Source organism: Rhinopithecus roxellana, chromosome 14, assembly GCF_007565055.1.
Source record: "Rhinopithecus roxellana isolate Shanxi Qingling chromosome 14, ASM756505v1, whole genome shotgun sequence".
Lineage (NCBI taxonomy): Eukaryota > Metazoa > Chordata > Mammalia > Primates > Cercopithecidae > Rhinopithecus > Rhinopithecus roxellana.
This window is the reverse complement of record NC_044562.1, coordinates 122,093,554-122,115,899: the sequence shown is the minus strand read 5'-3', so window position 1 is coordinate 122,115,899 and position 22,346 is coordinate 122,093,554. Positions and strand designations below refer to the sequence as shown.

The 22,346-nt window shown below is 41.6% G+C and overlaps 1 protein-coding gene and 1 non-coding gene across 2 annotated transcripts in view; one reads left to right on the top strand and one right to left on the bottom strand.

Moving 5' to 3' along the window:
- ARHGEF4 (Rho guanine nucleotide exchange factor 4) overlaps window positions 1-22,346 on the top strand; it is a 134,594-nt gene that overhangs the window by 6,625 nt on the left and 105,623 nt on the right. The window contains exon 3 of the mRNA XM_030916854.1: window positions 12,257-12,562. Coding sequence (XP_030772714.1) covers window positions 12,257-12,562 — 306 coding nt within the window. The remainder of the gene's footprint in view (window positions 1-12,256; window positions 12,563-22,346) is intronic.
- Window positions 11,337-11,466, bottom strand: LOC115893368. The gene has a single exon (XR_004053380.1).

Sequence of the window (22,346 nt, the reverse complement as noted above, 5' to 3'; positions counted from 1 at the left end):
ATGTCAGCCACCCCCGGGCTCACGGGCTGCACGGCTGGGAAGGCGACATAGGAGGTGCTGGCAGAGCGCCTCCAGGCCAAGCTAAGAGGGGCAGAGCTGGGCGAGAAGGGGTTTCCCAGCAGAGCATCTGACAAGGCTGAGTGGACAGCATACATTCAAATAGGATCACTACCAGCGGGAAGGGGCTTCACCTCCTCAGCCTGTTTCTGCATCTCTACACAGTTAAACATGAAAGGATTTTTTTGTTTTGTTTTTTGGGGGGTCCTTTTTTTCGTTACTGTTACTACTAAAGTTTGAAAACAAAGCCAAACAATACAGATGTAGAAAGGAAAAGGCCTCTCCCCAAAACCGTCTAATCCCACTCCGTGCAAGGAAACACTGCCGTATACTAAGGTGTCTCATCTTTCATTGTGTTCTCACACAGGGTTTGTGGGGCAGTTTGGGGAGAGGGAGTTACACTGCATGGTCAGACATACACATTACTCTGCGCCTTTCTTGCTTGCTTCATACGGCAGGTACAGCCCTCCAGCGCCTCATATTCATGGCTGTGTTTAGAAGTTGCATAATAGGCCGGGTGCGATGGCTCAAGCCTGTAATCCCAGCACTTTGGGAGGCCGAGGCGGGCGGATCACAAGGTCAGGAGATCGAGACCATCCTGGCTAACACGGTGAAACCCCGTCTCTACTAAAAAATACAAAAAACTAGCCGGGCGAGGTGGCGGGTGTCTGTAGTCCCAGCTCCTCGGGAGGCTGAGGCAGGAGAATGGCGTGAACCCGCGAGGCGGAGCTTGCAGTGAGCTGAGATCTGGCCACTGCACTCCAGCTTGGGCGACAGAGCGAGACTCCGTCTCAAAAAAAAAAAAAAAAAAAAAAAGAAGTTGCATAATAGTTCAGAGTAGGGCCATGCTGTTTCCTTTAATGGTTCTTCTACTGATTGGCGCTGAGGTAATCTCTAGTTTGGGATCTTTCTAAATAATGCTGCGGCAGCACCCTTGAGCATGTGTCCTTAGATATTGATGCTTTTATTTCTGTTGGATATAAAAGTGGGATTGCACAAAGGGTAGGGGTATTTTAATAGCTCCCAGATTACTTCTGAAATGACTGGCAATCGACACTCAACAGCAGTATCTGAGTGCCCATTTCCTCACACCCCTCCAACTTCGTTGCTTATTGCCCTTTTATATTTTTGATTACCTGAAAATACATACAGAACTTGATTTAAAAGTCAAAAGACATTTTAGTGTTAGGCAACTCAGAGTTAAATCAAGTGGTCAAAAAAAGATTTTACAGTATTTGAATTAACAAGCCTGATTTAATAGTGATATAAGCCAGGTGCGGTGGCTCACACCTGTAATCTCAGCACTTTGGGAGGCTGAAGTGAGCGGATCACCTGAGGTCAGGAGTTCGAGACCAGCCTGGCCAACGTCGTGAAACTCCGTCTCTACTAAAAATACAAAAATTAGCTGTGCCTGGTGGTGGGTGCCTGTAATCCCAGCTACTTGGGAGGCTAAGGCAGGAGAATCACTTGAATCCGGGAGGCAAAGGTTGCAGTGAGCCATGCCACTGCACTCCAGCCTGGGCAACAAAGCAAGACTCTGTCTCAAAAAAAAAAAAAAAAGTGATACATATATGTCTGTATGTGTCTATGTATACACACTGTATACACACACATGCACACACATACATGGTGCAAAAGCACATACTGGAAGGCAGATATTCCTGGAAGTGATCCCTGTGCTCACTTGGCATTGTGCATGGGTTGGAGCAGGTGCATTGGGCCTCAGGCACACACCTGGACAGCCTGCTTGGTTTGTTGGGGTTTTTTTTGTGTGTGTGTGTGTGCCTTTCTATTTGTTTTTTGTTTATTTTGTTTGATTCAGGGTCTTGCTGTGTCTCCCAGGCTGGAATATGGTGATGAGATCACAGCTCACTGCAGTTGATCTCCCAGGCTCAAGCAATCTTCCTGCCTCAGCCTCCCAAGTTGCTGAGCCCCCAGGCGTGCGCCACCACACCCAGATAATTTTTTAATTTTTTGTAGTGATGGAGTCTCACCTTGTTGCCCCAGTTGGAGCCTGCATGGGTTTTAACAAACAGTAATTGAGATGATGAGTAGAAAGGATTCAGCAAAGGGCCAGGCGTGAAGCAGGTGTCCCATAAATGTGAGCTCCTATTCCTCTTTCCATTTCACTCCTTACTGGAGAAGAGGAAGGCCTAGTACACTGCACATCAGACCACAGACAGAACAGCAGGTACATAGGGAACGGGAAGGGAAGCAAAGGCTGGAAAGGCTCCCTCTGTCTGGTAGAACCCTGGATGGTGGTGGAATATGAAACTCCCCTTGTAGAAATGACTGTGCCATCTTGCGGGCATTCCTGGGAGAGCAGGATCTGATGGTCAGAGTAATTTGCAAGGAATTCAGTTATTCCCACTTCTTCCCTGCACAACGGTATTAAGGAGCAGCAGTTCTCTTATCCCAATCTTTTAAAACAACCATTCTTAATATTTTGTTGTTTACTTCTAGATTTCTTCCACAAACAAGTTTTATATATTTAACACGGCTGTGATATTATCGTGTATAGAGATCTCAATTTTATGTGATTTTACATCCTGCAGTTTCTTTGAAGCTTTTCAAAGTCGTGAAATAGAGAAGTCTTACAGAACAGCATAATGCATAAACGTGTAGCTATATATTGTCAACACACACCGGATGACTGCCACCAGGTCATGAAGCACCACACCCCCCACCCTGCCCCCTTCCTGCCACCTTTCTTCCTCCTCCCTGCCCTACCCACTATGCCCCATCTCATGATGTTCACTTGCATTTCATTATCATGTTACTACTTTATTACCATGGGTGTGGGGGCTTGCCTATTTCGAGGTTTATATAATCAAAACCTTACACATTCCTTTAAACCTTACTCAGTCTATTTGGTGTCTGCCTTACCCCTGTTCTAATTAAGAATCATCCTGTGGACTGGGTGCGGTGGCTCACACCTGTCATCCCGGCTCTTTGGGAGGCCAAGGCCGGCGGATCACGAGGTCAGGAGATCGAGACCATCCTGGCTAACACGGTGAAATCCCATCTCTACTGAAAATACAAAAAATTAGCCGGGCATGGTGGCAGGTGCCTGTAGTCCCAGCTGAGGCAGGAGAATGGCGTGCACCCAGGAGGCGGAGCTTGCAGTGAGCCGAGATCGCGCCATTGTACTCCAGCTTGGGCAACAGAGCGAGACTTGGTCTCAAAAAACAAAAAACAGGAAACAATCTTCCTGTGCTACGAACCTACAGCTCTCTCATCATCATGCCGAGTTGCTCTGAATCATCGGAATACACTGTCTTTCTCAGTCAGCTGCTGATGCACTTGGGGGTTGTGCCCTGTTGGGAGCTGCTGTGAACATTTGGGTCAGGGGCCTGCTGCACATGCATGTGTATTTCTGTGGGGTGCATTTTAGGGGTGTCCTTGGGGGATGAATATCTTTAGTCTTACTAAATACTCAAATTATTTTTCCAAAGTGATTGCATCAAATTACACTCTCTCATTAGGAGTATGCTTTGCTCTGTGTCCTCATTCACATTTGGTTGATACTGTCAGCCTTTTTAATTTTAGCCATTCTGCTAGGTGTGTAGCAGAATCTCACTGTGATTTTTAGTTTTCGTTTTCCTGATGTCTGAAGAGGCTAGGGAACTTTAGTTTTTGTTTTTGTTTTTTGAGACCGAGTCCTCCTCTGTCACCCAGGCTGGAGTGCAGTGGTGTGATCTCAGCTCACTGTAACCTCTGCCTCCCGGGTTCAAGCAATTCTCCTGCCTCAGCCTCCCGAGTAGCTGGGACTATAGGCGCCTGCCACCATGCTCAGCTAATTTTTGTATTTTTAGTAGAGATGGGGTTTTATCGTGTTGGTTGGGCTGGTCCTGAACTCCTGAGGTCGAGTGATCCACCCGCCTCGGCCTCCCAAAGTGCTGGGATTACAGGCATGAGCCACTGCACCTGGCCTAAGGAACTTTTTATGTGCTCTTTGACACTCTGGATACCCTTGTCAAACTAAAATAATCAAAAAGATTGGAATCTAGTTTAAAAAGAGTTTATTCAGGCCAGGCACAGTGGCTCAAGCCTGTAATCCCAGCACTTTGGGAGGCTGAGGCAGGGGGATCACCTGAGGTCAGGAGTTTGAGACCAGGTTGACCAACATGGAGAAACCCTGTCTCTACTAAAAATACAAAAGTCAGCCTGGCATGGCCTGTAATCCCAGCTACTTGGGAGGCTGAGGCAGGAGAATCGCTTGGACCAGGGAGGTGGAGGTTGCAGTGAACCGAGATTGTGCCATTGCACTCCAACCTGGGCAACAAGAGTGAAACTCTGTCTCAAAAAAAAAAAAAAAAAAGAGTTTATCCAGCACTGAAGTTGAGGACTGCAGCCCGGGACACACTTCCAGGTTGCCTTGGAGAGTGCTCCAGAGAACAAAAGAGAAGCTCAAATTTTTTAAAGAAAAGAAGGAGGAATCAGGAGAGGGAGTGAGTACAAAGGTTGTTTATTAGGAATTCTCACTGGTTTATGGAAGTAAACCAGTGGTGACTGGCTATACCTTGTTGAACTATAAGGTATGTGGCATTTTGTGGCTACTTGGAGTGAGTTAGTCTAGAGTCCACATAGCAAATGGCTCTAAGAGGTAGCTAGGTAGCTGAAGGGGGAGTGAGATATTACGTCTTAAATGCCTTTTGGGTTTGGGCCTGATCATTTAAAGGGCTCATATTCTTCAGATAATTTTTTTCTCACTCTCTTGTGGGACATGTCTCTCCTAGTCTGTCATCCATTTGTTTTGAGGTTGTCTTTCTCTTACTGATTCTGGATAGAATTGCATTGTTGGTTAATGTGCCACAAATATTTCCGATTTCATGTGGCTTGTCTTTTCCCTCTTTAATGGTATCTTTTTTTTTTTTTTTTTTTGAGATGGAGTCTTGCCCAGGCTGGAGTGCAGTGGCGTGATCTTGGCTCACTGCAACTTCCACTTCCCAGGTTCAAGCAATTCTCCCACCTCAGCCTCCCAAGTAGCTGGGACTATAGGCACAAGCCACCACACCCAGCTAATTTTTGTATTTTTAGTAGAGACGGGTTTTGCCATATTGGCCAGGGTAGTCTCAAACTTGTGAGCTCCAGTGATCCACCCACTTCAGCCTCCCAAAGGGTTGGGATTACAGGTGTGAGCCATCGCGCCTGGCCATAATGATATCTTTTGATGAACAGAAATTCTCAATTTTAATGTTGTCAAGTGTATCCATCTTTTCTCTACCCCAAGGTCATGAAGAGAATCCTTTAAACTACCTTCTTAAAAACTTTCACGGTCTTGCTTATGACATGTAGGTCTCTGAGATGCCTATAACTGGCATTTGGGTTCCATTTGTCTGTTTGTCCATCCTTCTACTGACGCAGTACCCTAATCACTGTAGCTGTACAGTAAGCATTGCTGACCAGTCTACCAGTTCCTCTCATGTGGTCATCAAGTCGATAAAATGAGCTCACTGAGTGCCACTTGTGGGTGGGCAATGTTCTGAATTCAGCAGACACTGTACTGAATAATACAGCAGGATGTCCGTCCTCACAACAGGACAGCATGCAGCAGTCAATAAATTAGTGAGCAAGTAAGATCATTTCAGATAAAAGGAAATGGGAAAGAGAGTTGAGAGGTTTGATGGAGGGGCACCCTTGGCTTGGAGATTTTGGGTCTGACATTTGAACCAAGTCTCGAGTGATGAGGAAGCCGTAGAGCCCTGTAAGGTCCAGCCTCATATGTTAGTAACATGGAGGAAACCCCTCGGTGTTGCCATCCCCATTGGTGCCTGACGCTTTAGCCGCAGTCTTGATAGGATTGATGCTATAGAATTTAACCCTCCACAGTGTCACCTCCCACCTGTGAGAACATAGCATATTTCCTTTTTTTTTTTTTTTTTTTTTTTGACACTGAGTCTCACACTGTTGTGGGCAGTGGTGTGATCTTGGCTCACTGCAACTTCTGCCTCCTGGGTTCAAGTGATCCTTTTGCCTCAGCCTCCCAAGTAGCTGGGATTACAGGCGCCCGCCACCACACCCAGCTAATTTTTTGTAATTTTAGTAGAGATGGGGTTTCCCTATGTTGGCCGGGCTGGTCTCGAACTCCTGACCTTGTGATCCACTCCGACCGTGGGGTATTTCTGTGTGTGTGTGTGTGATGCAGACCAGCATGAGGCAGTCCTCTGGTGCTGTTTGCATTTAGAGATTTCTTTCCTCTGGGATTTCAGGTTTGGGGGCAGAGAACCTTTGATTCCAGAGGAAGCAGGCTCCAACGTCTGCTGAAGGCATGCATACAGGATCATGCCCCTGGCTGAAGGGGCTTAGGAAGGACACCAAGACTAAGAGAGAGCAGGACAGAAATAGCTGTGGCTGGGCAAGAGGAATGAGAGGAGACTGGAAATTCAGAACTCCTGTGGGTGTCTTAATACTCACTCTGACCTGACTGTGAGCCTTGGATTAAGACCATACTGGGGCCCAGTGTCCTTGTCTGTCACGGATTGGACCAGGTGATTTCCTAGGTCTCTGCTGGGTGTAATATCCACTTTATGGAATGAATGCTGGATAGCTTTCCTGTCCACCAGCCACAGCCTTTCCAACTTTGGTGGCAAGATTCCAACATACTGTTTCTGCTTAGGAGTTCTAAGTGTGTGTGTGTGTGTGTGTGTGTGTGAGAGAGAGAGAGAGAGAGAGAGAGAATGAACATTTTCTGGCCTTTAAAATCTGTTTATAATCTGAAATTTGTATGGAGAGATACATGCCCTAAAATAGTTAAAACAACTTTGAGAAAGAAAAATCAAGTGAGGGGAATCAATATTTGATATTAATTCATACTTATTACCTGAAGTAATCAAGACCATGTAGTATTGGGGGAGGGAAAATTACATAGAGTAATGGAAAAGAATAGAGAACACAGAAATAGACCCACACAAATATACCCACAATTTTTAGGTGCAAAATCAATTCAATGGATAGTCTTTTCGACAAACAATGCTGGAGCATTTGGACATCCAAAGCAAAAAAAGGAAAATTTTAACCTAAATATCACAGTTTATTTAAAAATTAATGCAAGAACTTCCTTTAGCCATTCTTTAAGGGTAGCTCTGTAGGCAATAAATTCTCTCATTCTTCCTTTCTTTGAGAAGGTCTCAATTTTCCCTTCATTACTGAAGAATATTTTCACTGGATAAAAGATTCTAAGTTAATAGTTATTTTCTTGAAAAGTGACACTTGAAAAGTTTTATGTCACTTCCTTCTGGCCTTCAGGTGTCTGATGCCTTTTAAAATGTTTTTCTAAGGAAGGTGTCTTTTTTCCCTCTCACTGCTCTCAATAATTTTTATTTGTCCTTAGATTTCAGAAGTTTGCTTATGCTTCTTCTCCATGTGGATTTCTTTGGATTTATACTATGTGAACTTTGCACAGCTTCTTAAATCTATGGGTTTATATCTTTGATCAAATTTAGGAAATTCTGAGCATAATTTCTTTAAATGCTTTTTTACCCCAACCCACTTTCTCCTCTCTCTTTTGGACTCCAGTTATCTAGTGTTTGATCTTTCTTGGCAGTCTCACAGGTCTATGATGCTCTATTTGTTTGGTTTTCTTTCTTTCTTCGGTCTGTTTTCTCTCTGTTGTTCAGATTGTATAATTCTGTTTCTTCCATCTACAGGTTTTCACTGATCCTCTTATCCTCTCCATTCTCCTGTAGGCCCCTCCACTGAACTTTTTATTTCAGTTATTATATTTTTCAATTCTGTAATTTCCACTTAGATATTCTTTATATATTATATTTCTTTGCTAAGATTTCCCATTTTCTGAGCTGTTATATTTTTCATTTGTTTCAAGAGTATTTGTATTGCTTATTGAAGCATTTTTATGATGGCTGCTTTAAAATCTTTGTTTGATAATTCCTGCACCTTGTGTCTTCTCAGTGCTGGTGTCTGTCGACTCTCTTTTTTATTCAAGTTGAGATTTTCCCTATTCTTATTATGATTAATGAGTTTCTATTTTATTCTGGGTATTTTGGGGAGTGCATTTTGAGTCTTTGTATCTTATTTAAATCTTGTTTTGGAAAACCACCTCTGACTCCACTCTGGTGTGGGAAGGTGGGCACTACCTCATTACTGCCAGGTTTGGGTGAAACTCTACATTCCTTTATTGGCCTCTATTGACACCCTATGCAAGGGTGGGTGTTTCATTTACTAATGGGCAGGGATGAGAGTTAAGATTTTACACCAAGCTTGCACCGATAGCATGGTGTAAGAGTTAAAGAAAGAAGAAAGAAACACAACACAAAAAGTGGCTCAACAGTCAAAGACAAGTTTATTTTGGGAAATAAACCTGAGAGGGGCTTCTGGCTGATTTTGGTCAGGAGCACTCTCTCTTACAGATTAAGAGTATGTATTGGTGAGAGAGCTTATCACAGGCTTGGAATATTTCTGTTGGGGGGGAAGTTTATGGTGGGGTTGGAATGTCTCTGGTTGGAGGGGAGGTTATCTTGGGGCTGACATCTCTCTGGCTGGAGGAGAGGGTATCTTGGGGTTGGAATGTCTCTGGTTGGGGAGGGGTTTGGAATGTTTCTGGTCAGAGACGTTATTTGTGGTTTATGGTCATGCTGATCTTAGCCATTAGGCTGATGCCCTTTAGATTTTAGGCAGTTTTTGATCAAGGTGGACTTTAGAATGGCAATGCTTGTCCAAGATGGTGATATGCCTGCTCTATCAGTGGAATCAGGAGGCCTTGTGAATGCTAGCTGGTGGTGAAGGTGCTGGCTCTTTATCTGGCCTTCTCCTACATTACTCCAGCAGGGCAGGGGAGGAACGCCTCACTGACACCAGGTAGAGGATGGAAGACTGGCTTCACACACATTGTCTTCACAGACACCATGGCGGAGGGCCTCACTGACACTGGCAGGGGAAGAAAGTTCAGGCTTTCCCATTAGCCTTCTGTCACACCACTTGGCTCGGGGACATATGTGACCCATTACAGGTGAGGTTGGGAGTTCTTCACTCAGGCTTTGCTGGGGTGTGAGGGAGACAGGGGCATGTTGCATGGTTTTTACCTAATGTTTGGCTTGAGTAGAGCATTTGTCTAAAAGTTTTCTGTCTTGCTAGGCTGGTCCTTTAGCTAGAGAATGCAGGCTTCTGTTGGAACTTTTCTGTCTGGACCTAGTGATAGCTCCAGCAAGATTGTTCAGCATCCATATAGGAAGCATGTATGAGTGGTATATATGTGGCAAAAGAAAACCTAGGGAACTCCCTGGTGTGTCATTCCTTGTTGTATTTTATGATCCCTAGCTGGTCTACTTTCTTCTCTCCACCATTCAGATGTCTTTGTTTTCATATCTTTGTTTTATATATAATGTCTTACGTTTTTAGCTGTGCTTAGTGAAATGAACAGGGAGAAGTGTGTCTATGCCATCTTGTCCAGAATTGGAAGTTTCCTGTTTTGTTTTTTTTTTAATAGCATACTGTTCTTATTTGATGATTTCAGTGTCCTTTTTCTTCTTCAGGTTATTAATTTTAGTTATTTTGAAGTTTTCTTCTTTACATTTTCTCTTTCTTAGTTTTTTTTCCCCCCATTTGTTTATTTTGGTCATTTTAGTGTGTTGAAGGTTTTTCCTAAATGCCTAGCAATCTTTGGGTGAATTTCATATTTATTTTAGAGTAAGACACCAAATATCTGTTTAGATATTATGTGGGCACGTGTGGAGCTAATCGGCTAGTGTGCTTTCCTGTCAAGCGATTTTAAAAGAGAAATTGCTTATTTTATAAGTCAACGTTTAGAGGTCTCTTCTCTGAGGTGGGTCAGTTTCTCCAGAGCGGTATCCTCCAGTCACTTATTGAGGAGATACAGGATTATACTGGGAAAGACTAAAGCAGGGTGCTGAGTCACTCCCTGCTCACCACACAGGTTTTCTTGTTATCCTGTTTTCATCCCAAACCTCTCCACTGCTTTCACCAGTAAGTCTGTGGTCCCCACAAGCTGGAGATTCTTGTTCAATTATTCAGGACCATAAGTCTCTCGAATTTGATCTTGGCTGGCAGTTTGAGAGTAGGAGAAATGAAAAGGGGAGTATACACAGTCATGTGGCTGACTGCAATGGGACCTTAACTGAGGGTCACACTTACAAACTTTAAACCAGAACCTCTGCCTGCTTCCTTCCATGCGAACTCCAAGTCATCTGCATTTCTTTAGATAGCTTCCTGTGCTCTGCAGCACCATCTACCCCTTCTACATCTACTTTACCCTTTCCAGATTTTCTTGAACTTTCTCATCTACCATTGTCTCATCATTTCTTAATGCTGCTCTTTTGGGAATACAATGAAGGACAAAAGTTCCTTTAGTCAAACTCAGATTATCCCACCCCAAAGTCTGCTTTCTGGCCCTCTCCCCTAGAACACATGAGGACCACCAGGACAGCCTGAGCTCCTTGCCTCCCTCTAATCTATCTGTCTCTCTAGTACCGTAAGTTCCAGACTAGCCTTGCCTCAGAATTCCCTGGAGGGCATTTTAGACACAAATTGCCAACCATTCCCTCAGGGCTTGGAAATCCACTTCTCACCCATTCCCAGGAGTATGGTCTATCTGTTGCTGCATAGCCCAGAGGATCCAGCTGGGTGCCTCTGGGCAAGGACTTGCTCTGAGGCAAGTCGCTTAAGTTCTCTGAGTTTCTGAGGGAGGAGATACCAGCTGTTTCTGATCCACAAGGTACTTGGGGAAAAAGAACTAGCTGAAAATAGTTTTCAAATGTAGAGCAATATTTTGGAGCTCAAATAAACACATTAGATCAGTGGTTTGCAACCTTGGCCGCACCTGAGAATTACCTGGAGAGCTAGAAAAAGTCTTAATTCCCAGGCTGTACCCCAAAACCATTATATAATAATTATCCAGCCATCCAATTTCTCTTCCTCCATCTCTCTCTCTTTCATTGTATACATATGCATATGTATACATTTTTAATTTTAGAATACCTCAGATTAAGCAGAGAATCTATAATTAAATCCTAATCTTGTAGAAAATTCTTATGCAAAATAATCTCTCAAGTACATCTAATCACTTCCAGAATAAGGACCCCCTACAATTTCTACCATAAAAATAAACTCTATCCAGGAGCTTAATTTAAAATAAGAACTTCATTTTCCACATACTTACCTACAAAATAAACATCATATTCTGTTCAGCAAGAGATATTTAAGAAGCAAAAACCCGAGATCCAATATTAAGCATACCCACTTTTCTCCAACTGACATGTCAGTAATAAATTATAGCAAAAACAGTCTCCTGTACAACTGGAGTGGAGTGTTGGGTTGAAAGGTCAGTCCCTGTGATAGTCTCCAGTGAGGGCTGCTCTTGCCAACCCTTTTTTCTAGGAGCAACGTATTAGCAAACTTTTGCCTTATCAGACCCAGCCTCCTTAGTCCTTCAGTATAGATACATTTTTAAGGCAGACTCTTGAAATATTTAAAAGAAATTTCACCTTAGTTTTTAGCACACAGTACACACAGAGTGTTTGGGGATGCCATTCCACAGAGGTTGCTGCTATGAAGTAGACGTTCATGGGGTGGGCATAGGGGGTTGTTAGACTTGGACAACACATGGGAAGAAAAGGATTTCTTCTCCCAGTGGCAAATTCCAAACAACAGAGATGCTGGTGATGCCAACGTAGGCCTAACTATTCTGCTAGTGGAGACATATTTTATTTTGAAATCCTTACGTTGCCTGGTGCGTAACGGCAACCGGTGATGGTGGTGGCATCATGGGTGAAATGGAGCCTTGCCTACATTTCAGTGAGCATCGGAGTTAAGCTCGAAGGGATACTGGGCTCTGGAAGTGTGCTTCTGCTGCGGTTCTGTTCGTAAGGGATGTTGTTTAAGCAGGAGCTTTTACCCCAGTTGCTGGCCTTTAAAAAGTATTTCTAATGAGCATGCCAAGTTCAGTAATGACTTTCAAGGCCTAATTCTTTGATCAAAATAGAAGACTGAATTAAAAAAAAAAATACTCTTCAAAGTAGACATTTTAACAGAAACAAGATTTGTTCCTAATCTTCACGTTTTCCAAAATGACTGTGAACAAAGTATATCACTGGACTCTGTACTTTGAAAATTAACCAAAACATAGTGTTATACCCAAAAGGAACTGGGCAGAGGAAGGACAGTATGTGCCCAGTTGATATGTCCTTTGACCTCTGACCCCCGGCCCATTCTCTCTGCTCTCCAGAACCACATGCCCTGGGAAGAACCAGCAAGTGAGAAGCCCAGTTGCCCTCACATTCAGAAGGCTTTCCACATGGAGCCTGCCCAGAAGCCCTGCTTCACCACTGAGATGGTGACATGGGCCCTCCTCTGCATCTCTGCAGAGGCTGTGCACGGGGAAGCTCCTTCACAGCCTAGGGGCATCCCTCACCGCTCACCCATCAGTGTGGATGACCTGTGGCTGGAGAAGACACAGAGAAAGAAGTTGCAGAAGCAGGCCCACGTTGAAAGGAGTCTGCATGTAGGGGCAGTGCACAAAGATGGAGTCAAGGTAAGCTGTTCCCGGCCAGGAGTCCTCAGACTTGGTCTGGTATCCTCTTCTCTCTGCAGCTGCCTGTCGCTTCCTGAGTTTTTGCGTGACTCTCCTGTGAGGTAACTTGTCACCCTGGGCCCCCTTGGATTACAGCATGCTGCCTGGGCCACACCAGTACTGCAGTCTAGAGCCTGCAAGAGAGACACTGAGCAGCGCATTCCCCAGAGCCACAGAAGCCAGGGCCCCCTCTTCCTTCTCTGTAGTATGTCTCTGCCTGTGGCTGGCTCCATGCAAGGTAGTAGTGCGGAGAAGACTGCCATTTAATGAGCGCCTACTGTGCGCCCAACACGATTAGACACTGCCCTAGCATTGGCTCTGCCACTCACAGAGGCACAGAACATTTCAATATTACAATCTTAACCAAATTAACTAAAGTCATTACATTGTCCATTCAATATTGTCTCCAGGACACTTTGACAACATGATTTTTTGCATGAAACCGACAGCCTATAAAAAGTTAATTAATGGTGTAGACATCATACCCTTTACCCAATCTTTGAGAAGAGTTTCTTGTTTTTCCCCTTTATAAATAGCAATATTTATTATCAGGTGTTTGTGAAGTCCGTATCTCTGAGTCTCACCTCATCCTTGAAGATTCACTTTTTAAAACAGGTGAAATTCACATCATGTAGAATTAACCATGTTAAAGTGAAGAATTCATTGGCATTTAGTATATTCATTCGCTATATGTTTCGAGCACCACCTCTGTCCAACTCCAAGGCATTTTCATCACCCCTAAAGGAAACCCTATTCCCATTAAATAGTCACTCCCCATTTCCCCTCCCCAGACCCTGGAAATACTCATCTGCTTCCTGTCTCTATGGGTCTTCCTATTCTGGATTTTTCATATAAATGGAATTAAATAATATGTGACCTTTTGTGACTGGCGTTTTTCACTTAGCGTCATGTTTCATCCATGTCATAGCACGTATCAGTACTTCATTTCTTTGTGTGGCTAAGTAACATTTCATTACGTGATTATACAGTACTTGTCTCACTTTGTTCATCCGTACATCCATTCCTGAGTAGCTGGGATTACAGGCACCTGCCACCATGCCCACATAATTTTTGTATTTTTAGTAAAGATGGAGTTTCACCATGTTGGCCAGGCTAGTTTCAAACTCCTGACCTCAAGTGATCCACCGGCCTCGGCCTCCCAAAGTGCTGGGGTTACAGGCATGAGCCACCGTGCCCGACCCGTGAGCACTTAATTTTGATGAAATCTACTTTACCTGTTTTGTTGTTGCTTGTGCATTTGATGTCATACCTAAGACTCTATTGCCAAATCCAAGTAATGAAATTTACCTCTGTTTTTCTCTAAGAGTTTTATACCTTTCGCTTTTACATTTAGGTCTTTGGTCCATTTTGATTCAATTTTTGTATGGTATGAGATGTCCAATTTTACATTTCCCATGTGGATATGTAGTTATCCAAACACCATGTGTTGAAGAGACTATTCTTTCCCTCACTGAATGGTCTTGGCATCCTTGTCAAAATTCAACTTACCCGCCAGGCATAATGGCTCACATCTGTAATCCCAGCACTTGGGGAAGCCGAGGTGGTGGATCACTTAAGGCCAGGAGTTCGACACCAGCCTGGCCAACATGGTGAAACCCTGTCTCTACTAAAAATACTAAAATTAGCCAGGTGTGGTGGCACGTGCCTGTACTCATAGCTACTCAGGAGGTTAAGGCGGGAGAATCGCTTGAACCTGGGAGGCAGAGGTTGCAGTGAGCTAAGATTGCACCACTGCACTCCAGCCTGGGCGACAGAGTGAGACCCTGTCTCAAAAAAAAAAAAAAAAGTCAAATTACCTTAGATGTGTGGGTATATTTTTGACGCTCAATTCTATCCTATTAGCTTATATGTCTGTCTTTATGTAAGTACCACATTGTTTCGATTATCATAGTTTTACAATAAGTTTTGAAATTGGAATGTGAGAGTCTTCTTTGTTCTTTTTCAAAATTGTTTTGGCTATTTGCTGGACCTTGCAATTTCATATGAATCTTATAATTAATTTTCCATTTGTGCAAAAAAAAATAAAGAATAAAGGCCCTTGGGATTTCATTCCCATGGGATTTCATGGGAATAGGATTGCATTCAATCTGTAGATCACTTGGGAGAGTAGTGCCATATTAATAATATTAAGTCTTCAAATCCATGAACACTGGGTGTCTTTCCATTTTTGGGGGGTGTTCTTGAATTGCTTTCAGCAGAGTTTTGTGGTTTTCACTGTAAAAAGTCTTGCACATCCTTGGTTAAAATGTTCCCTAAGTATTTTATTCTTTTTGATGACATCATAAATGGAAATTTTTTTTAAGCTTCATTTTGGGATTATCCATTGCTAGAGCATAAAAATACAATTGATTTTTGTTTATTGATCCTGTATCCTGAAAAGTTGCTGAATCCATTTATTAGCTATAAGAATATTTTTGTGTATTCTTTAGAAATTTCTATGTATAATATTACATCATTTGTAAAAAGCAGATTATTTTACTTCCTTTCCAGTTTAGATGCCTTTGATTTCTCTTTTTTGCCCTACTTGCTCTGGGTAGAACTTGCATAACAATGTTGAGCAGAAGTGGTGAACTGGCGCATCCTTTTCTTTTTGGTTTTAGGATTAAAGCCTTCAGTTTTTCACTATCGAGTATGATGTTAGCTGTGTGTTTTTCACAAATGCCATTTTATCATGTTAAGGAAGTTCCTTTCTATTTCTAGTGTTTTTATCATGAAAGGGTGCTAGATTTTTTACGTGCGTGATCAGTTTTGATGACGGTTTTTCTGCATCGACTGAGATAATCATGCATGTTTTCTTTGCTCTATTAATGTGGCATATTACATTGAATATGTATTGATCTGCACTTTTCTTTTCTTGTGATGTTTTTGTCTGGCTTTGGTATCAGAGTGATTCCGTTCTTACAGAATGAGTTAGGAAGTGCTCTCTCCTCTTCTGTTTTTTGGAAGCATTTGAGAAAGATTCTTCTTTAAATGTCTTGTAGAGTTCACCAGTGAAGCTTTCTGGTCCTGGACTTTTCTTTGTTGCGGGGTGTCTGATTATTGATTCAATTCTTTTTTCTTTTCTTTTAGCATCAGGTTGGTGAAAAAACAATTCTTTACTTGTCATAGATCTGTTCAGAGTTTATATTTCTTTTTGTTTTGTTTTGTTTTGAGACAGAGTCTTGCTCTGTCACCCAGGCTAGAGTGCAGCTGCATGATCTTGACTCACTGCAACCTCCACCTCTTGGGTTCAAGCGATTCTACTGCTTCAGCCTCCTGAGTACCTAGGACTACAGGCATGCACTGCCATGCATGGCTAATTTTTATATTTTTTGGTAGAGACAGGGTTTCACCATGTTGGCCAGGCTGGTCTCGAACTCTTTACTTCAAGTGATCCACCCACCTCTGCCTCCCAAAGTGCTGGGATAACAGGCATGAGCCACTGCACCCGGCCAAAGTTTATATTTCTTCTTGAGTCATTTTGGTGTTAATAGCTTGTGTTTTTCTTAAGAATGTCTCCATTTTGTCTATATTATCTAACCTGTTGATATACAATAATTGTCCACAGTGTTTTCTTATAATCCTTTTAAATTTCTGTAGCATCAGTAATAATGCCTCCACTCTCATTTCTAATTTTAGTAATTTCTGTTTTCTCTTTTTTTCTCAGTGTAGCTAAATGTTTATCAATTTTGTTAGTCTTTTCATAGAATCTGTTTTTGATTGTCTTGATTTTCTCTATTATTTTTCTTATTTTTATTCCATTTTAAATTTTTTATCTATCTATTTGTTTATTTATTTAGAGACTGAGTTATGAGACTGGTATTTGGTATTTTTGGTAGAAACAGGGTTTCATCAAGTTGCCCAAGTTGGTCTCCAACTCCTAGGCTCAAGCAGTCCACCCACCTCAGCTTCCGTAAGTGCTGGGATTACAGGCCTGAGCCACTGCACTTGGCCTCTGTTGTTTTTCTATTACTATATTTAATGTGTCTCTAATTTCATCTTTATTATTTTCTTCCATGTATTAGCTTTGGGATTAGTTTGTGCTTCTTTTTCTTGTTATTTGAGGTGTAAAATTAGGCTGTTGATTTGAGAAATTCTTTTTTTTTTGTCCTTTTAAATTTTAATAAAATAGATTAATTTCGTATTACATAGAGAGCAAGTCCATCCACTCATCTGTGATAAAATTTTAGAAAAATTTTCCTTTTATTATTAGACTTTAAGTTCTAGGGTACATGTGCATAACGTGCAGGTTTGTTACATATGTATACTTGTGCCATGTTGGTGTGCTGCACCCATCAACTCATCATTTACATCAGGTATAACTCCCAGTGCAATCCCTCCCCCCTCCCCCCTCCCCATAATAGGCTTCGGTGTGTGATGTTCCCCTTCCCAAGTCCAAGTGATCTCATTGTTCAGTTCCCACCTATGAGTGAGAACATGTGGTATTTGGTTTTCTGTTCTTGCAATAGTTTGCTGAGAATGATGGTTTCCAGCTGCATCCATGTCCCTACAAAGGACACAAACTCATCCTTTTTTATGGCTGCATAGTATTCCATGGTGTATATGTGCCACATTTTCTTAATCCAGTCTGTCACTGATGGACATTTGGGTTGATTCCAAGTCTTTGCTATTGTGAATAGTGCCGCAATGAACATACGTGTGCATGTGTCTTTATAGCAGCATGATTTATAATCCTTTGGGTATGTACCCAGTAATGGGATGGCTGGGTCATATGGTACTTCTAGTTCTAGATCCTTGAGGAATCGCCATACTGTTTTCCATAATGGTTGAACTAGTTTACAATCCCACCAACAGTGTAAAAGTGTTCCTATTTCTCCACATCCTCTCCAGCACCTGTTGTTTCCTGACTTTTTAATGATCGCCATTCTAACTGGTGTGAGATGGTATCTCATTGTGGTTTTGATTTGCATTTCTCTGATGGTGAGTGATGATGAGCATTTTTTCATGTGTCTGTTGGCTGTATGCATGTCTTCTTTTGAGAAATGTCTGTTCATATCCTTTGCCCACTTTTTGATGGGATTGTTTGTTTTTTTCTTGTAAATTTGTTTGAGTTCTTTGTAGGGTCTGGATATTAGCCCTTTGTCAGATGAGTAGATTGCAAAAATTTTCTCCCATTCTGTAGGTTGCCTATTCACTCTAATGGTAGTTTCTTTTGCTGTGCAGAAGCTCTTCAGTTTAATTAGATCCCATTTGTCAATTTTGGCTTTTGTTGCTGTTGCTTTTGGTGTTTTAGACATGAAGTCCTTGCCCATGCCTATGTCCTGAATGGTATTACCTAGGTTTTCTTCTAGGGTTTTTATGGTATTAGGTCTAACATTTAAGTCTCTAATCCATCTTGAATTAATTTTCGTATAAGGAGTAAGGAAAGGATTCAGTTTCAGCTTTCTACTTATGGCTAGCCAATTTTCCCAGCACCATTTATTAAATAGGGAATCCTTTCCCCATTTCTTGTTTTTGTCAGGTTTGTCAAAGATCAGATGGCTGTAGATGTGTGGTATTATTTCTGAGGACTCTGTCCTGTTCCACTGGTCTATATCTCTGTTTTGGTACCAGCACCATGCTGTTTTGGTTACTGTAGCCTTGTAGTATAGTTTGAAGTCAGGTAGCATGATGCCTCCAGCTTTGTTCTTTTGACTTAGGATTGTCTTGGCAATGCGGGCTCTTTTTTGGTTCCATATGAACTTTAGAGCAGTTTTTTCCAATTCTGTGAAGAAACTCATTGGTAGCTTAATGGGGATGGCATTGAATCTATGAATTACCTTGGGCAGTATGGCCATTTTCACAATATTGATTCTTCCTATCCATGAGCTTGGTATATTCTTCCATTTGTTTGTGTCCTCTTTGATTTCACTGAGCAGTGGTTTGTAGTTCTCCTTGAAGAGGTCCTTTACATCCCTTGAAAGTTGAATTCCTAGGTATTTTATTCTCTTTGAAGCAATTGTGAATGGAAGTTCATTCATGATTTGGCTCTCTGTTTGTCTGTTAGTGGTGTATAAGAATGCTTGTGATTTTTGCACATTAATTTTGTATCCTGAGACTTTGCTGAAGTGCTTATCAGCTTAAGGAGATTTTGGGCTGAGATGATGGGGTTTTCTAAATATACAATCATGTCATCTGCAAACAGGGACAATTTGACTTCTTCTTTTCCTAACTGAATACCCTTTATTTCTTTTTCTTGCCTGATTGCCCTAGCCAGAACTTCCAACACTATGTTGAATAGGAGTGGTGAGAGAGGGCATCCCTGTCTTGTGCCAGTTTTCAAAGGGAATGCTTCCAGTTTTTGCCCATTCAGTATGATATTGGCTGTGGGTCTGTCATAAATAGCTCTTATTATTTTGAGATACATTCCATCAATACCGAATTTATTGAGAGTTTTTAGCATGAAGGGCTGTTGAATTTTGTCAAAGGCCTTTTCTGCATCTATTGAGATAATCATGTGGTTTTTGTCTTTGGTTCTGTTTATGTGCTGGATTACGTTTATTGATTTGCGAATGTTGAACCAGCCTTGCATCCCAGGGATGAAGCTCACTTGATCATGGTGGATAAGCTTTTTGATGTGCTGCTGGATTTGGTTTGCCAGTATTTTATTGAGGATTTTTGCATGGATGTTCATCAGGGATATTGGTCTAAAATTCTCTTTTTTTGTTGTGTCTCTGCCAGGCTTTGGTATCAAGATGATATTGGCCTCATCAAATGAGTTAGGGAGGATTCCCTCTTTTTCTATTGATTGGAATAGTTTCAGAAGGAATGGTACCAGCTCTTCCTTGTATCTCTGGTGGAATTCGGCTGTGAATCCATCTGGTCCTGGACTTTTTTTGGTTGGTAGGCTATTAATTATTGCCTCAATTTCAGAGCCTGCTATTGGTCTATTCAGGGATTCAGCTTCTTCCTGGTTTAGTCTTGAGAGACTGTATGTGTCCAGGAAATTATCCATTTCTTCTAGATTTTCTAGTTTATTTGTGTAGAGGTGTTTATAGTATTCTCTGATGGTAGTTTGTATTTCTGTGGGATTGGTGGTGATATCCCCTTTATCATTTTTTATTGCATCTATTTGATTCTTCTCTCTTTTCTTCTTTATTAGTCTTGCTAGCGGTCTATCAATTTTGTTGATCTTTTCAAAAAACCAACTCCTGGATTCATTGATTTTTTGGAGGGTTTTTTGTGTGTCTATCTCCTTCAGTTCTGCTCTGATCTTAGTTATTTCTTGCCTTCTGCTAGCTTTTGAATGTGTTTGCTCTTGCTTCTCTAGTTCTTTTAATTGTGATGTTAGAGTGTCAATTTTAGATCTTTCCAGATTTCTCTTGTGGGCATTTAGTGTTATAAATTTCCCTCTACACACTGCTTTAAATGTGTCCCAGAGATTCTGGTATGTTGTATCTTCGTTCTCACTGGTTTCAAAGAACATCTTTATTTCTGCCTTCATTTCATTATGTACCCAGTAGTCATTCAGGAGCAGGTTGTTCAGTTTCCATGTAGTTGAGCGGTTTTGATTGAGTTTCTTAGTCATGAGTTCTAGTTTGATTGCACTGTGGTCTGAGAGACAGTTTAAAAAAAAAGAGACAGTTTGTTATAATTTCTGTTCTTTTACATTTGCTGAGGAGTGCTTTACTTCCAATTATGTGGCCAATTTTGGAATAAGTGTGATGTGATCCTGAGAAGAATGTATATTCTGTTTATTTGGAGTGGAGAGTTCTATAGATGTCTATTAGGTCCGCTTGGTGCAGAGATGAGTTCAATTCCTGGATATCCTTGTTAACTTTCTGTCTCGTTGATCTGTCTAATGTTGACAGTGGGGTGTTGAAGTCTCCCATTATTATTGTATGGGAGTCTAAGTCTCTTTGTAAGAGAAATTCTTTTTTAATGTAGGCTTTTACAACTAGAAAGTTCCCTCTCAGCATAGCCTTCACTGCATCCATAAGTTTTGATAGGTTGTGTTTTTGTTTTCATTCATCTCACAGTATTTTCTAATTTTGTGATTTCTTCTTTTCTGTGAAATCTTATGATTTCTTCTTTGACTCACTGGCTGTTTAATATTGTATTAATTTCCACACATTTGTGAATTTTCCAGTTCTGCTATTGATGTCTAGTTTCATTACATTGCAGTCAGAAAAGATACTTTGTATGAATTCAGTCTTTTAAAATTTACTGGCCGGGCACGGTGGCTCATGCACATAATTCCAGCACTTTGGGAGGCTGAGGCAGGCGGATCACTTGAGGTCAGGAGTTTGAGACCAGCCTGACCAACCTGGTAAAACCCCGTCTCTACTAAAAACACAAAATTAGCTGGGTGTGGTGGTATGTGCCTATAATCCCAGCTACTCAAGAGGCTAAGGCAGGAGAATTGCTTGAGCCTGGGAGGCAGAGGTTGCAGTGAGCCAAGATCATGCCATTGCACTCCAGCCTGGGCAACAAGAGTGAAACTCCATCTCAAAAAAAAAAAAAAAAATTTACTGAAATTTGTTTTCTGGTCTCACTGATGGTCTCTTCGGGAGAATGTTCCATGTGTACTTGAGAAGAATGTGTATTCTGTTGTTTGGTTTAGTGTTCTGTATATGTCTATTAGTTTTAATTGGTTTACAGTATTGTTCAAGACCTGTATTTCCTCATTGGCCTTATGTCCATTTATTATTGAAAGGGTGTTGAAGTCTCCAACTATTATTGCAGAACTGTCTCTTTCTCACATGATTTCTGTCAATTTTTGTTGCTCAGTTGGTAGGTACCTATGTTTGTAATTGTTATGTCTTCTTGATGAACTGACTTTTTAATCAATCTATAATGTATTTCTTTGTTTTTATAGCAGTTTGCAACTTAAAATCTATTTTCTCTGGTGCTGGTATAGACACTCCTGCTCTCTTTTGGTTATTATTTGCATGGGATAATTTTTCCATTCAGTTTTGAAGTATGGTTTTCCCAGATATAGAATTCTTGCTGAACGTTTTTTTTCTTTCCCTCTTTTATATGTGTCATCTCACTGCCTCTGGCCTTCTTGGTTTCTGAGGAGAAATCAGCTGTTAATCCTATTCGGAATCCCTGGTACATGGTGAATTACTTCTCTATTGTTGATTTCAAGATTCACTTTTTGTCTTTGGTTTTCAGCTATTTTATTCCAATGCGTCTCAGTGTGAGTCTTTATGTTTATCCACCATTGAGTTCACTGAGCTTCTTGGATGTGTAGATTCATGTACTTTATCAAATTTAGGAATTTTCAGCAATTATTTCTTCAAAAAGTCTTTCTAATTTTTTTCTTTCTTTCTTTTTTTTTTTTTTTGAGATGGAGTTTCGCTCCTGTTGCCCAGGCTGGAGTGCAGTGGTGCCATCTTGGCTCACCACAACCTCCACCTCCTAAGTTCAAGCGATTCTCCTGTCTCAGCCTCCCAAGTAGCTAGGATTACAGGCATGCGCCACCAGGTCCGGCTAATTTTTTTTCTATTTTTAGTAGAGATGGAGTTCCTCCATGTTGGTGAGCCTGGTCTCAAACTTCTGACCTCAGGTGATCTGCCCCTCTTCACCTCCCAAAGTGCTGGGATTACAGGTGTGAGCCACCGTGTCTGGCCTTTCTCTCTTTCTTTTGAGATTCCATTATGGGTATGTTGGTGTGCTTGATGGTGCCCTAGGTTCTATTAATTTTCTTCATGCTTCTTTCCTTCATATTGGAAACTCTTAGTTGGCCATCCAATCTCAATTGGCCATCCACAGAAAAAAAGAATCCACTGATTCTTTTTTC